This window comes from Strongylocentrotus purpuratus, unplaced genomic scaffold (assembly GCF_000002235.5).
Source record: "Strongylocentrotus purpuratus isolate Spur 01 unplaced genomic scaffold, Spur_5.0 spur5_scaffold_15, whole genome shotgun sequence".
NCBI classification, from domain to species: Eukaryota; Metazoa; Echinodermata; class Echinoidea; order Camarodonta; family Strongylocentrotidae; genus Strongylocentrotus; species Strongylocentrotus purpuratus.
The window spans coordinates 7,703,476-7,720,403 of NW_022145600.1; the positions used below are offsets into that span (position 1 = coordinate 7,703,476).

Here is a 16,928-nt window from a genome sequence, read left to right on the forward strand (position 1 = left end):
TTTTGTAAATTGTATTATCGGAAAAATGAATATTATGATAATATGATAATAATAATATACTAAAGAAAAACATAGTGTACGTTTCTTTTATTAAAGCCCCTTTAAAGTGTTGGGAGCCGCAAAAATTGATGGCAAAATTTCACCAAAACTGTATCATAATGTGAAAGAGGATGTAATTTAAAACACATTTCTGCAAGGATTTTCAAAACGAATGTGTTTGCAGTCGAATATTGCTGAAATAATACAAAATTTAGTTTTTCTGCATACAACAGAAAACCCAAATGATGTTTCCGTTTATCAATATTTGTCTTCAAACCCTACAAGGGGAAATCTTTGCCAATTTTGTGTGCCTATACATCCTTTTTCACATTTTGAGGCAATTTCAGTAAAATTTGGCCTTCAAATTTTCTCGAATTTGGAGCTCCCATACACCTTAGAGAGACTTTAACCACTTTTAATTTCTATCGTGTATATTACAGTCATTCCTCGCTGCCAGAAGAAATTATTTCTGTTGCTGTTTTTTTTTTGTTTTTTTTTTTTTTGGGGGGGGGGGTTCTTAGAATTTTAGAACTGGAAATTACTGGTTGATCCTTCATTACTAAAGGAAAAGATTGTTACATTATGATTATTTTGAATAAATAATTTGTAGATGATTAGTCCCATATGACTAAATAAGATATTTTGTATACATGTTCATGAGTGTGTTTGATCTTTTTAACAATCTGTTGTCTATAAGTGGACTGATGTCATGCGCATAACATAAGAATGACGGTTCAGACTTCAGATGTGTCTATCACCTTATTACAAGAGCGCCAGCTAGCGGACAATCTTTTTCATGAACACAACTTTGGACGTCAGGAACCTTGTTGAAATGTACAAACATGCCAGTAACTAGATAAATCTGTGGGGTTACTTATGGGGATATATTACATGCCCTTGAGTTGATTTCGTTTAAAGTCTTAAAGGTAAAAACCAGTTTTAGAAACGCCCCCCTCTCAAAAAAATGAAATGGAAGCTCTTATTACCAATCATGTGAAAGAATATGTTTTGACTAATACGTGATGATAACAATTTTGCCGGGAAACCGCCTACTAAATGATATAGTTTGTAAATTATTATATCTATCCGGACTGGATAGATATCGCGTATAGATCCATATACATCTTTCTGTGTACAGTGCTTATAACTTTACCAAGACTGGGCCAAATTTCTTATCATTTTGATGATTCCAGAACCTTGCAGTACACACCATTATGCTATATGATCAACCTTTTCTGAACGATTCCACAATGTTTCTTTTACAATGCAATAGTTTTAAATAGTTCTTAATTTATGCCCGCACAAATAAACTACACCGCCCATTTAAACCGTTATCACAATCCTATATGCTTTCTTAAATCTTTGTCTAAATAAATACATCAAACAGCATAACGACTCTCTAAAAGCGTTTATCTTTTGAAGTTTTAACGGCTCTGGAGAAGATGATTTGAGGTATAGATGAGAGAGGAAGGGAGATAAGGGAGGTAAAGAGAAAAAGAGAGAGAGAGAGAGAGAGAGAGAGAGAGAGAGAAAGAGGAGAGGGGGAGAGAAGATTGTTGAGATTGAGGGGAAAGAGAGAGAGAGAGGGGGGGGCGGGAGAGAGACAGAGAGTAGGAGAGAGACTGAATAGAAAAGACAAGAGAGATGTTGTGCCATGGACCTACCCTTTTTTTTAAAAATAAATAGAACTGGGGGGGGGGGGGTAAAAGGCGACGAGAGGTGAGAGAAAGCGCGAGGATGAAGATGGGAGAGAGGATGGATCATGGAGGAGATTTCCAAACTTCCTGACAGTTTATCAGGTGATTATAAATATTTGCTCGCATTCTATTCAATTTACAAAGAGATTTGAACACTTTCTCCGTTGCTATCTGCTGGTGCAATCAAACTAGCCACATACCAAAACATCCCCAACTTCCTCTGCAAGAGAGCGATTTATTGTCTTTCAAGTTCGCTTGTGTATTGACAAAAAATCTTAACGCGGCGCAATCGCCGCAAAAATGAGATTATGGTGAGCTACCAATGCACGTGCGGCGTAAAGGTGCAAATGCCCCGCAACCTTATTTCAATTTACATCTAATTACGTCCAATTATTTACAGCACCCCTAGGCTAAATCCAAGGGTAGCGTTATAACGATACCGTTATCTACCAAATAATTAGATTGCAGCGGCATCTGAAAGTGTGAAGCCTCTTCGAGATAAAAAGATATCACCTTGTTATGTTATCTCTTCCACCTTTACTGGATTGTTTTATTTCGATCAAGCAGGTACGAAGAGGACTAATCTTCAATAAATTATCGACATTGTTACCTGTAAATCCCTTTCAGCATTTTCTTCAGAGGAGGAAGGGGCGATGAACGGAACTCAAATAAGATCTCCCCAACCCCCCCCCCCCCAAAAAAAAAAATGAAAAAAATGATAATAATGATAATATAAGTAGAACATGAAAAGAAGTAATATCAAAAATGAAAATTTATGGAGGTTTAAGTAGGAACGTCTTTATAATAAGCTTTTGATTTACTGGACTGATAAAAATAGAATTAAACAAATATTCAATAGAGAAAAGAAAAAGAAATACATAACGAGAGAAATTGAGAGAAAAAATACAAGTATGTTTGTTTTAAATATTACAATATTATTGAACTAAAGAAGGAAACATAGGATGATAGAATGTCAGTAACTATTACGCCACCGTGCACATTTTGTCTTTTACAAACTTCATGATCATCATCAGCAGCATCATCTACTCATCATCATTATCATCATCATCAGCAGCAGCAGCAGCAGCAGCAGCATTATCATCATCATCAGCATCATCATCATCATCATCATCATCATCATCACCATCATCATTAGCATCAGCATCATCATCTTCCCATCATCATTATCATCACCATCATCATCACCATCATCTTTACCATCAGCATCATCATCACCATCATCATTATCATCATCATTACCATCATCATCATCATCACTATCATGATTATCATCAACATCATTACTACCATCATCATCATCGTCACCATCACCATCACCATCATCATCATTATCATCACCATCACCATCATCATCATATACTTATCATCACCATTATTATAATATAATTATCATCACCAATTCACCATCATTATCATCATCATCATCACCATCATCATCGTCATCATCATCATTACGATCATCATCATCATCACCATCACCGTTCATCATCATCATCATCACTATCATCATCAGCAGCATCATCATCATCACCATCATCTACATCATCATCAGCAGCAGCAGCATCAGCATCATCATCACCATCATCTACATCATCATCAGCAGCATCAGCATCAGCATCAATATCATCACTATCATCATCAGCAGCATCATCATCATCACCATCATCTACATCATCATCAGCAGCAGCAGCATCAGCATCATCATCACCATCATCTACATCATTATCACCAGCATCACCATCATCACTGTCATCAAGTACGGATATAGCTGAGATGAAATATACAATACAGAGAGGATTAAAATAGAAAGAAATGATGATGAATTATAAATTGCTATAAGATACGGTATTCCAGTCCGCTCCTCTTGTGTATTGTGAAAAACCTTGCAATATAAAGGAAATACATCGATAATTCAGCATTATTTTCGCATTAGTTAGAACTAAGAGGAACCTAAATGCATTATTTGCTAATCGCGGAGAAGGAAATGAAGTTATGATGCAAGACGCGAACAGCAGTTACTAAAATGCCCCAAGATAAATAGGCGTATAGCCTAAGATTATTGAGTTATATGCGATATAGAGAGGGGACGAGTACTTTTCTCGAATCGTTGCTTGGCATTTACAATGATTTAGAACTGCCACAAATTCAAATGCTAAATTAATAATTTAAATAACAATAAATGAACAAATGAATGAATAAATAAATTAATTAATTAATAAATAAATAACTGAGTACTTTTAAGTAAGTACTTTTTCATTTTCGCCTATGCATTCACTTTATAATTTCATTTTTGTCTGATGTTTCAGTTTTAGTTTTAACAAAACTTATAATTTCATTTTATTCAACCATTGGCCTAAGAGAGAGGATGTTCCAGCAAATTTAATTGGGTATTGATCTCACATTTCTACTCTAGTAATTCTAAAAACACGATCACAAAAACTTTTAAGGAATCAACGCAAGAGAAATTATAATATTCTATTGTAATGCAATATAAGAAGCCATACTTGGATCATGACATTATATCACATTCGAACATTTTAGTAGATGACGTATAAAAAGGCTTCTAAAACTGTTTGAAGTTGATTTTTTTTTGAAAAGTTTTTGCGATTATGAACTTTTCTCCCATCCTTCAAATTCAATTTTGCGTAATTATACTCATGATAATAAATCGTATTCAGGTCTCCATTCTAAAGTTAATTCATGTATTTTTATACTTGTCCCTAATATATATATATATATATATATATATATGTCCCTAAGTTTCAACACACATAAAATGTGGTTCATGTCGACATAATATTGTAGGCCAATATCATTTCATTAAAAATATATTTTAAAAATATCTAAGCTACAGAACTAACAAACAAAACAAAAACAAAAATAGAGATTTGTGGTCTTGAACTTGAAGGGCATGGTGATTGCGGGATAGGGACAGTCGATTCGGGTCTCCAGACACGAATATTATATGATGCAAAAAGATACGGAATCATCTTCGTGGCTAGCAGGAAGACCACGCTCCTCAGCTATCAATTTATAGCGGGCCGCCTGGGGGACTATCATCTCTCGCTCGGTACCCTCACACTACATTACACAATGAGATTTGAGAGTGAGATTAGCCCGCGGCCGAACCCTTTACCTCTCCTACCAATCGATCACCCCCCCCCCCCCCCCCCTCCTCCCCTCCTCCCCTCCTCCCTCTTCCTCCTCCTCCTCACCTGACGAGAGCGGTGAGATGGGTTTCTGGCGTGGTCCAGTTGATTAAAGATTATGTATCTCGTTAACATTTGTATTTCCGCACCATTATTCATTTGACTCCCATTTAGAGCCAACAAGGAGTCAATTCGTATCTTTTAAAGGGTCAAGCTCGCTATCCATAAGGACCGCTATTTATAAGGACCATTATTCATAAGGACCGCTAACCATAACGCGTGACTAAAATGAATAGCGGTCTTTTATAAATAGCGGTCCTTATATTATATCGAACAGACCCCCTTTTAACGCGGATTAAGGCCCTTCTAATTCCAAACAAAGGCAGTTTGATTACTTTTGTGGAGTTTGGGATATTTCATTTTTTTTAAATGAGGAAATAATACCAATGATGATACAAGGAAATGAGATTTTATACTCGTTCTACTAATCTTTCATTCTACTCCAACCCCCAAATCGTAGGAGAAGGAGGAGGATAGAGGAGGAGGGGGAAAGGAGAAGGCGGAGGAGGAGGTAGGGGAGGAGGAGGTAGGGGATGAGGAGGAGGAGGGGAGGAGAGAAGGAGGAGATTGAGGATATTATGATGATGATGCGTAACTATGGTGATGACGATGAGAAAGAAGACAATGATGACGATTAAGTTGATGGTGAGGAGGATGTAATCATTGGTCGCGATGGTGATGATGCCAGTTGGTATCACTTCGAAATTCTGAAAAAAATGATTACCTTTCTGTATAGGGGGCGAAACAAAATTATATATCCGAGTGTCCTCATCTTGGCTACTCAATGTGCGAAAGATATCTCCTTCCGCGACACGGCGTCACTTTGTACGCCAATCATCCTCATTGTGGCATCTCATTGGTTTAAAGAAAGTGGAGTTGGGCGTGGTTTAAGTTTCTCTTTCTTGGTCCTGTCTGACCAAAGTCATCACAATCGGCGTTACATAACATCTCTCGTGTTGGAATATCCAAACGCATCTTGGGTTTTTACCTGGCGGAAAATAGTTTCTTCCTGGACTTCAATCGAATTGTGATGCAGGAGGATGAGAGTGCTGGTGGATATGCCTATTTTAACACAACATTGACAATAACCAACCTGAGAACTTCTTCTCAGTTATTGAAATCACCGTTCAAGAATTTATGACTGCTTCTGAAAAGTTCTAACAGGGGAGAAAAGGAAACAGACTGAGCCAAGATCAACGGAAAGTCATCGAACACTACGTATCGAACACAAACTTCTTCAATCGTCGCGTCGTCTGCAGTAAATAGCTAAAGTCTAAAGACAGCTTCGCCGTTGTCAGCAGAGGGAGTGACCTTGATCTTGAGAAGTAAGTGTGATTATTGTAGCACCGACCGTTATGTTTTATTACCAAAGTTCAGTCAGTTTTTTTTAAATATACCTCCATATTGGTATGATGAAACATCTTTAATACATTCTGATTCTTTTTATTCCTCTATATCCTTAGTCATTAGTCGGATGTTATATTAGCCTCAGTAAATACTGATGATAATAAATATATGTTATTTTATATAATTATGACACCGCACCGGTATCTGTGGTACACTGTTTTGTAATACGCTTTCTGATAGTGCACAATTCTAATGTTTAACCCTCATTTAATACTTTGTCTAACCTTGGTCAATGGTCTTACTTTGCAATTGTATTGCTTCCCGTTCAGATTGAACTCAATCGAATATTTTTTTTTTAAAATACTAAACATCTTGGAAATACATAATTAACACATGTAGGTATGAGTGGTATAGAAATATATTTGCGGGAAACGAAATTATCATGCTGCATATGTCTTGGTGTGGTAAGAATAATAAAAAGATCATGAAAGCTGCAATTTTTGGAATGATAAGAGGAGACAAAGGACCTGATAAGATGGTTTTTCTATCGCAGGTGAGGCCAATCACTCGGACTAGACCAGCGAGGTGGGTCTAAAGATGGTCTATCTCATTCCTTTAGACCTACCGCCTACCAAATAAACCAATCGTCCTTGTCGCTTTCCACTCTCGCGTGCCTCCCTAATTCGACGTTTTATCTCACATCTTATCTTACTGTCATCATCGACTAGCTATGAGCCCCTCGTCTGTTTGGTAATTAGGAAATTGCTAGCTTAAAGAGAAGGTTGAGTTCTGGGAAAGGTGAAATATAATTTGTGAACTTTTTCATTTTTTTAATGTTAGTGTGGAAGAGCGTCGCAGGAAAAATGTCCCCTCAAAAGGATTTTTTGTAAAGCAGAATAATGCATTTATTGATAAATCAAATATAAAACATTCAAATAACAATAATGGTACATACTACATATTATGATTGATTTACATAAAAAGTGACAACTTAAATACACACACACATTATATATAATTGGAAACTTGAAAGTATGGAGGTAAGTAAAATAATCAAGATAAATGCAGAGGCCAACTATCATAAGCATGAATGCTTGAGTCGATAGCAGCCGGGAAAGGGGGGGGGGGGGGGAGTATAGGGCGCGAATAGCGTGTCACGTATGAAAGAAAGTAAAAGTAAAAGTAAAGAAAGAAAAAAAGAAGCAAGTTTTGGCTTTTCAAATGCCTTCATATTCGATATAATTATGACAGGTAAAAGCTAAACTAAAGGTTGTCGACTGCAACTTTCAGGCTGTATGTTTGTGTAGTCCCGTATACACATTCATTTGTTGTCTACCGTGTTTGTGACCTGCAGCAAAACTGGGCATATTTCCTATCATTTTGATGATTCCAAAACCTCACAGAAAGCTTCATGATCAACCTTATCCTATTGCTTCCACACGGTGTCTTTCGATAAAAGCAATCGTATGAACAGAACTCAACTTTATCTTTAAACATTCGGCTTTTTAAGCGACCAATGATTGGACAAAGGCGCTTGGGGGGGGGGGGGGGACGTTTCACACCCTATTCAGGGGTGAGAACGATTCTCGGGAATCACTATTTTGGTGTATTTCCCGAAGAGACAGAAAAGGGGAAAATAGAAGGACTCGTAAAAGCAGAAGTGAAAACAAACCATAACCCCCCCCAAAAAAAAAAAATACAAAAATACAAAATACAAAATACAAAATACAAAAATATACAAAAAAAGCAGAAATCCATCGAAATCCACAAGAAATATGACTTGTATGCCTTGCAAAAGCCTTAAATGGTTGATTTCTCACATGTTTGGATACTTTAGCGTACAGGAGCTATAGGTCTAGAGGGCGAAGGGGACAGTGGAATCTATTTGGTAAAATGAAATGATAAAAGAGCTATGAGAAAATCATTCCGAGAAAAAAATACAATGAAAGGGAACGAGAGGGATAAAGAGAAAGAGAGAGAGGGAACTACAAAGACAAAAGGGGAGATAAAAGCACGTTCCAAATTAAGACTTAATTAAGATTGATTATTAATCAATAAGCAGTCTTTTGAACATAAAGATTTATATATGAATCAACGCAAATGACGGATAGTTATTTCGCGTCTAAAACGATATGGGTTACATTAAAGAAGGGGGGCAGCAATGTTCGTTAGCATTTCTATTGAAGTATATACTCCAATCACCAAAAAGGCACTCACACTTCCAGTGTTTATCCTGTTTCATAAGTTGTAGGAAAAAAGAATACTAAGATTAAATAGTGAAAATGGAACAATTCGAAAGAGAGTCGTTCGATTTTCAGAATTCAACTTGATAATGCAAAGATAAGTAAAGTTTGAATAGTCACACAAGCATTTCATCCAATACTCGCGGACGGTCAATTATCCCTTGTTTTTAAAATATTTTTAAATGTCTGTCTCGAGAGAGGTTAAAAATATTCTCTTCATGTCTCTATTCATTAAAAATAAAAAATGGGGTGTGTCAATCGAGTCTAAACGTGAAAATAAAAGCCTGTGTTGACAGACTATACCGTTAATGAAATCGAATTCTCTTTACACAATTAACCGCTATACAGATTACGCAATGGATGTTATCGAGTCTAATAACAAACTAAAGGAGGATAAACGATAATGGAAATACTATCTGATGTCGAGCTCCCAAAGTGAAATAAACAAAATAAATGGGTGCGATACGAATCCATGATTTCATCGTAGGTAACTGAAGCGGGAACTGAAGTCGGAATTCGTGCAAGCTAAATTAGAGCAGGGTGCATAATTACTGCATGTTATAATTGACTGCATGAAAACATGGACCTACTACGATGAAATTGAGGGTCACAAACAAAGGCGAACGGGCATGATTTCGAGGGGCGGGCCGGGGTGCGGATGCTTGGCCGAATATCAATTTTTAAATTCTAAAATGTTGACACAGTGTCAAAGTATAATGTTGTCATAGAATATAATTGACGAAACGAAACATAAACTGTAAGGTTATTGGTGCCCGACTATTGCTACTAGTTAAAATTAAATTAACAAATCTCGGGGTGCAGCCCCCCCCCCCCCCCCCCCCCCGCGCACGCTCTCGATAGCCTTTGGCCACAAAGCCACAAAGTATCTATTATTAACCTTTCTTTTCATTAATGTTGTATCCATGGTTTTGAAGCATATTTCATCTATTTTGTTGGGGGGGGGGGGATGGGGGATAGAAAATGAAAGCGGTGTCAAGTAGGCTAATGGCAAAATGAGACCGCAACCAGTCATCCACATAATAATGGGATGTTGCAAAAATGAATTGATTAATAGCAAGCAACTCGTTACCATGCGATTCTATTGGTTGAAGTCGAATCGCATTTGCTCTTTAAAGTTGTGTTTCCTTGATTGAGAAACTCCACCTCCGTGAGAAGAAAAAAAAAGGTATAAAGTTTTACTTCATCACAGGGCTGTTCAAAACATAAATCATACATTTTGATAAACATATTTTTAAAGTTCTAAACCCAACATGCACCTTTCTCCAGCGAAAGTGTGATGTTTATAGGAATACATGTATAATCATTACATTTTTCATCTCGTTATCTTTTCCATTTGTATTTCTGTATATCAAAGACAGATATTTTAATACATTCTACAAAATCAATATTCGGTTACTCCGGCAAAAATTTCTCCGCAGCTATAAAATTTCATACAACTTTTGACCAAACACCTGTACCCTATACCTTTTACCCTAATCCATGTAAACCTAAAACTTGAATGCAATTACAACATATTAACCTTAATCCTGTACAATTAACGAAATACATCCCGAACAGAAGTCGGCACAAAAAGGTTATCCAACATCGTCTTCAGCCCATGAAACCGACAACCAAGGAGAATAACGGCACGTGAGACCGATAAAGTTCTCGAGCCGACTTTCCATTGAAGCAAAACTTTAGTCTTGCTGGCCTGTAATACAACCTTTTTTTTTCGGGGGGGGGGGTGATATTTACTAGACCCGACATTGATCAGACTATGTCCCTTTTCAACTTAAAAGCCTCTTATAGTTTCATGATAAAACTAGGGGTACAGGTTGAACATTTTAAAAACTTTATCTACAACTGAATTCAATAATCCCATTACATCCGAATCATTCAACCATCCAGCCCCCGGCCGCAAGAACAAGATCGTTCATTAAACTATCTACAATTTAATTAGAAAGTTCAAATTTGAAAATATAAAAGTAACATTCTGGATCTAATAAACAATACAAATCATTAATATAAGAAAACAGAACGCACTGTGGTGTTCCCTAGTATAGCTAACGCAATCGGTCGAATAAAATAGTGCAGTGACTTTGAATCCGGCCTCAAGGGCGAGCAGACATTCCTCGCAAAAATATGATTTTGACCGCGGGCAATGTAGGGCGTTTTTGCCTTCTAATCGCCGTATAATTTGCCGAGGTGAAGCGCGCTCTCTTTTTCAAGTTTCAGCGATTGGCCCGCGATGCTTCTCCGCTCCTCGTATCCCTTCGAATTTCCCTCCGAGCTAAAAATCAAGGTCAGAGAGAAAGAAAGAAAGAGAGAAGTGATGAGAAAAATTAGAAATAAAGGGAAAGAAACAAATTTGGCGGGAATTACACGCTACGTTTACGTTGTGCGAATGAAAACCATAAGAGGGTGGCGGGGTGATGGATACTTTCTGCAGGATGAGACTGATGATCAGATGATGCGTGGATAGGTAATCCAGAAATTAAAAATTGCTTGAGGAGATATCATGGTAGAACGTCATTATAAACCAATTTCTTTGCCGTCGTCAGTTAGGCCTATTGCATGAGGATACAACGGTTCAGTTTGTAGATTTTCTTTTACTTGGGATCCATGTGTTAAACACCTCTGCGACAAGGTAATTTCATGTTATTCAGTTGCTTAGTTTGTTAATTTTGGTTTAAAGTAAGAGAACAAGATGAGGATGGAAAGGGGGAAAATGAAAATAAGGGAGAGCGAATCATAAACGTGAACAGACGGCACGAGAGAATGATTTTGATGGAGGGAAAGAGACAGAGAGAGAGACAGAGAGAGAGACAGAGAGAGAGGGAGAAAAAGACCACACCCATCATCATCATCTAATCCGACCACCATCATCTTTATGGTTCAAATCGACATCACCATTTACACAACTTTAATTTTTAAAGATTCTCAAAGCGATGTTGCCATACAGCCTGAATTATTATCAAATAAGCAAAATTCATCAACCAATGCGTCCCTGTTCAATATCTCTTTCCTGGTCATGTTGCACTTTCTTTGTTTCTTTTACAGTTTATTTTTTGGGGGTGTATGTAATTCAATGAAATGTACGCGTTTGTATTTTTAAGGGGGTATGATGGTTTTATATACTAAATGAAGTCAAAGGATTTTAAGTATAATTATATTTGTCTTAATTCAAGCGACGACATGGAAAAGGAATAATGAAACTGTATGAGACGTGAGACTTCTCCGTTTGTCTGACACTAAAAATGGTTTTTCTCTTTTCTTTTCTTCAGTTTTGATCAAACTGGACCTATATGATTACCATGGAGGACACACTGTTGCTAAAGCAGGAGCATGATGATGATGTCGTTTTACAACAAAGTCCTCTCGATGAAGACCAGTTGAACGGTCTTTCAGAGTCAGAATGTCCTACAACTCCTGGCGTCAACTCTCAACTATGCTCTGCAGACGACACAAGCCCTCCTCACACGCAGCAACAACAACAGCAGCCACTTCACCATCAGCAACAGTATTCTAACGACCACCTCCACCACCATCACCATCAGCAACAGCAACAGATGCAATACGAGAACTGTCATGGTTATCAACACCAACAACAGCAGCATCGTCACCACCGGCAGCTCAGCTCGTCGTCAGCCGCCTCTATCGGCCAGCATCACGATCTCCAACACCACTCGTACTCTCACGGCGGCATCGTCTCTCTGCACGACCCAATGGCGGGAAATACAGGCCATAATATTTCCGGGATGCTCGCTTCGTCGTCTGCTTCGGAAGGTGAAGGCATCTCGGGAAGCGAGCGCAACGAGACAGGTTGCATCGCCCTCGGGAGCCCCGACGAATTCGCTTCGGAGGAGGAGAAAACACGGGAATTGCTACAGCGGAAGACTGCCAGCGACAGAGAGAGGTATTTGATATGATAAGATTGTCATATATGTTTCATATTGTTACGCCAATTTTTGTGTTACATCAATCTCCTGATTTATTGTTTTATTTTTTAATTCTTTAACAACATCATATAATTCTGGTATAAAATAAGAAGACAGTTAATTGAGGGTATTATACAAGGAACAATGAAATACAACACTGTAGTTGAGCGGATTACATAGAAAGCAGAGAAGTAGAGAGAGAGGAAAAGAGGTGGTATGGAGAGAGAGAGAGAGAGAGAGAGAGAGGGAGAGAGAGAGAGAGAGAAAGAGAGGAATAGACTATTGCAAGATAGTATAAACCTAAATAGATTCCTCTTTCAACAACAACAACAACAACAATAACTACAACAACAACTACAACTGCAACTCCAAATAGCCTTCGTTCTTCATAAACCTTTCCTCTTAATGTTCAAGCTGCGCCAAAATTAATAGAAATTAAAAACTATATATAAAGTGTATTGAGAACCCCTCCCCCTCCTCTCTTCCCCCTCCTCTCTTCCCCTCCCCTCATATCGGCACAATCTTTTAATGGAAGCACTTCAGCGTTATCTCGCCTCAGCAATGCTCTTCATTGGCCATCAATTTGAAACTCGTGCCTAATTAGATGGTAGCCCCCTCGTGATAGATCTTAATCGTCGACATGGAACAAGGATGTCGCGATTTAGTTGTTATAACGAGACAGTTCAAATTTTGACGGTAAAAAAGTTTCATAGATGGAGTCCATGTACCATATATCACAAAAATCGTGACCAATCGTAAAACAAGATTCTTAGTGGAATATAATATTGTTTATTACTTTTAACGTCAAATTATTACCGAATAATCAATATATTTTGTAATGCGTTATTTGCGACTGGATTTAGTATTATTTATGTGGAAGCAAAGTAGAAACGTATAGATTTAATATTCCTGAAAAATGAAACAACATATGTATTATATTAATGTCAGTTATGCCAATGATTTAACATAGGTTGATAAAACACAGTCGCAGGTATCATCTCGAGGGCGAAGAACAATATCCTATTGTAGCTCCCACAAAAATCGTGATCGACAAGACTATTGAAATTGCCTATATAGGTTAATTTTTTCGAGAGACTTTGCGATCTCCTTACCGAGATATGTCAGGGACGACGAATTCTCGGGGGTGGGGTGGGGGCTAGAGCGTTGTGCTAATGAGTTTGGAATAATATGTGTACTTTGGTGTTGCAAGAATCTTTGATCAATACTTTCCCACCCCATCTTTAAGAGGCTGCCATGTCTCACAACAGAATAACATTAATGTTGAGATACATAAGCCTCAGATCTCGGTGGAAATAAGTGAATGGCGTTGCAGAGTCGGCCGTCACGTGATGATGAAAAGGATGATTGTGAAAACGAACCGACGCCACTGTGTTATTCATACAGTTTTCAAATTTAAAAGGTGATAGACTGTTAGTAGGTCTATAAATATATGATATCAAATTGAGAATAAAAATCTCATCATTATTTCCTCTCTTTCTCTCGCTATTGATCCCACCAATCCAGGTCGCGCATGCGTGACATGAACAACGCTTTCGAGACTCTTCGCATCAAGCTAGCCCATCGCAAACAGCCGGGCAAGAAGATGTCCAAGATCCAGGCACTCCGCTTCGCCATCGAGTACATCAACGATCTCGAAGAGACACTGACGATGACGACACGGCTGCCGACGACTGGAGGGGCGTACTACCACTGGGCGAGGGCCAGAGGGTTCATCTGGGCACGCGAAAAGGTACCCACACATTTTTGTCTTTTTGTTTTTTGGGGGGGAGAATCAATTATATCTGTTGGCATCTGAGACATTTTTATTTTTTAGGTCGCACTATATTTGAAAGAAATGCTTGGCAAAATGCTCATTTCATTATATGCGCCATCAAAATATACCAGATCCAGTAGCGGTCCCAGAGTTTGGACTGGGGGCTGAACCCCCCCTCAAATTTTTATTGAATTTTAAGCGAGGTAAATGTAGAAAATGAATACATCAACCTCCAAGCTGAGTTTAGGAATCCGAATGGAGTGTTTATTCATCCAAAGATGATGGAGTTTTTTATCCTTAAGATTCTCCAATTTCAAATCATCACTATCCCAAATAAATTTATCTTTATTAAAGATTCGTTACTTTGAAGGGTATCGCTCCGTCATCAGTTTACATCACCGAGCCTCGTTTAATTTTCAGGAGAAGAGACAATTTTGTTAAATCGTATATAGTTGTATATTTGGAAATCAAAAGCCTTTTAGAATGTTGCGCATAACCATTATTGTATTGATGTTATAGCCCATTAACTCCTCCTGTTTTGTCTTGCGTATCACAGGCAAAGATGCACGACTACAGCGGTGTTCAGCCCGGGATGGAGATGGCCCACGACCCGGCAACCAACGGCGGCATGGTAGGCACCGGCTCCATCGACTCGTACACAACATCCTTGCAACCTCTACAGCAACATCACCACCAGTCGCAGCAACATTTGCTTCAGCAACAACAGCAGCAGCAGCAACAACAACAGCAACCGCAACAAACAGCCGATCTCATGTTGGACTACATGCAGCAGAGCACTCAGTACCAACCCACTACGCCGCAGTGATGCCGTCATTTTGAAAACTTTGTGCAAAGAGATTTTATAAAGTGTTATGTTTGCCGTTTCAAGACTTTGAAATATAGGACATGATCCAAATCTACCTGCGAGACAATTATTTCTTCACTGAATTGAACTACATGTAGTAGATAATTCGACTTTAAATGACTTTGTTGTGCGTTTCAACGGTTGATGGTCTTCATTAGTTAGAAGAATAGAAGTTGACGTGCTCAGAGACTTTGCCTCTATTAATCTGCAGGATGTTTTCTTTGGGGGAAAATGCGCTTTCTTTGTTGCAGGGGAGGGGGTACAAAATGGGAGTGACCTGAATAGTACCTCTCTCCGGCACACCTCACAGGTATAAACCAACAAAATACCAAAGGCGCAAGTTTTGCAGAAGACATTTTTTTTTTTAATCAGTACATCACATAAACCCTTGCATATCTTTGTTTCTATTTAGAAATTGATAGAAAAGAGAAAAATCGACAAAGGTGAAATTTATTCGAAATGATCCACGTTTTAAAATGTGATCATACACATTTTATCCACCCCCAGCAAACATTTTGAGAAATGTAGATACACGTTTGTATATTTTATTGACGAACATTGTAAATAATATTTATTCTAGAATTAGATGTGATCTGACAAGTAAGATGTATGATAAGTATATTATTTAAACGTTATATTCTTCATCATGTCACTTAAAATCAGTTGGGATACTTGCGGTATACCAAACCATTACAAAGTTTAATATGATTATCCAAACATCCATGTCTTGGGCTGGGTGTCGGTATAAGATAAAGTCGTCGGCTGGGAGCCGTTCGTTATAAATATTCGTGATCGCAAAGAATTTCGAGGAAAAAACAAACAGCTAAAGGCAATGTCTCTTGTCATGTCCAGAGCTTATATATTTACAAAGGGTGACGACAGTGGAGGTCGCTTCTGATTGGTCAGTTATATCACGGAGCTTCGATAAGTTCACTCCCATAGAGATATTATTATAGGAGGGAACCGTTTGGACTTTGGAGCTCCATGATTGTTACAACTATTTCTTCCAAGACGCTATGGTTGTGGACCTTACTATAACGCTGTATATTTGTACCAGTAATCAGCAAATATGATATCTTTTGTATAATTAACGAAAGAGTTTTGGATTTTCTAAATTGCCCTTGAATTGACCTTCCAAAGTGCTCACGATTACGCTTTAGGTATACAAAATTTGAATAGATGGAATAGAGGATTAGAGGAAGAAAGAAAATCGAAAAATCAGTTAAACGGGCTGTCATCTTCTTTCCGCGGAAAAAATAAACATTGAATAGAAAGTCGTAACAATTACATGTTTACAAGTTTGATAAGCAAAATACAAGCATACAAACAAGTATGATCCAGAGTTACTAAATTCTTGCCAATCAAATGTTTCAAAAACCGTTTATTATAATGCTGAGGATAAAACCGAGCAAGCGTTTACGTTGGTTCATGTAAAAACGCTCACGTCATCATTCTATTTGTATAAATAAATATGTGACAAATTCGGTAGGAGCAATGGATTCATGTGCGATGAAATGTATAGAGTCAAGTAAATCAGTAAACAAAACAGTTACAGTTTATTTTTGCGATTGCCGTGACTCTTATCCTCCGTGTTGAAAGAGGAAGTTACATCATGACAATAAACAGTAATAAAATCCGTGATTTCTCATGTAACATAATTATGATTTATTAGATATTGAACTGTATTCGAGATATTGAGAGTTAAATTTCATTGAAGATAAGTGGCCAATGTATATGCGTTTGCTTTACAATTCGTTGTATACTTGAGATGAAGACGGTGCACATTTTGCGTGGA

General features: G+C 37.9%; 1 protein-coding gene across 1 annotated transcript; it reads left to right on the top strand.

Moving 5' to 3' along the window:
• Window positions 1-5,922: 5,922 nt before the first annotated feature.
• On the top strand, window positions 5,923-15,507 carry LOC100893603 (DNA N6-methyl adenine demethylase). The gene is made up of 4 exons (XM_003727657.3): window positions 5,923-6,291; window positions 11,841-12,472; window positions 14,019-14,244; window positions 14,825-15,507. Exons 2-4 carry the CDS (start codon window positions 11,862-11,864, stop codon window positions 15,092-15,094), a joined length of 1,107 nt encoding a protein of 368 aa, XP_003727705.2. The 5' UTR covers window positions 5,923-6,291; window positions 11,841-11,861; the 3' UTR covers window positions 15,095-15,507.
• Window positions 15,508-16,928: the final 1,421 nt, after the last annotated feature.

What these genes read in the sequence shown, in the direction of transcription:
- LOC100893603 (XM_003727657.3), top strand. Translation starts at nt 11,862, where the DNA reads ATGATTACCATGGAGGACACACTGTTGCTAAAGCAGGAGCATGATGAT. An exon ending in ACTGCCAGCGACAGAGAGAG is followed by an intron (nt 12,473 to 14,018) that starts GTATTTGATATG and finishes CCACCAATCCAG; the next exon opens with GTCGCGCATGCGTGACATGA. An exon ending in TCATCTGGGCACGCGAAAAG is followed by an intron (nt 14,245 to 14,824) that starts GTACCCACACAT and finishes TGCGTATCACAG; the next exon opens with GCAAAGATGCACGACTACAG.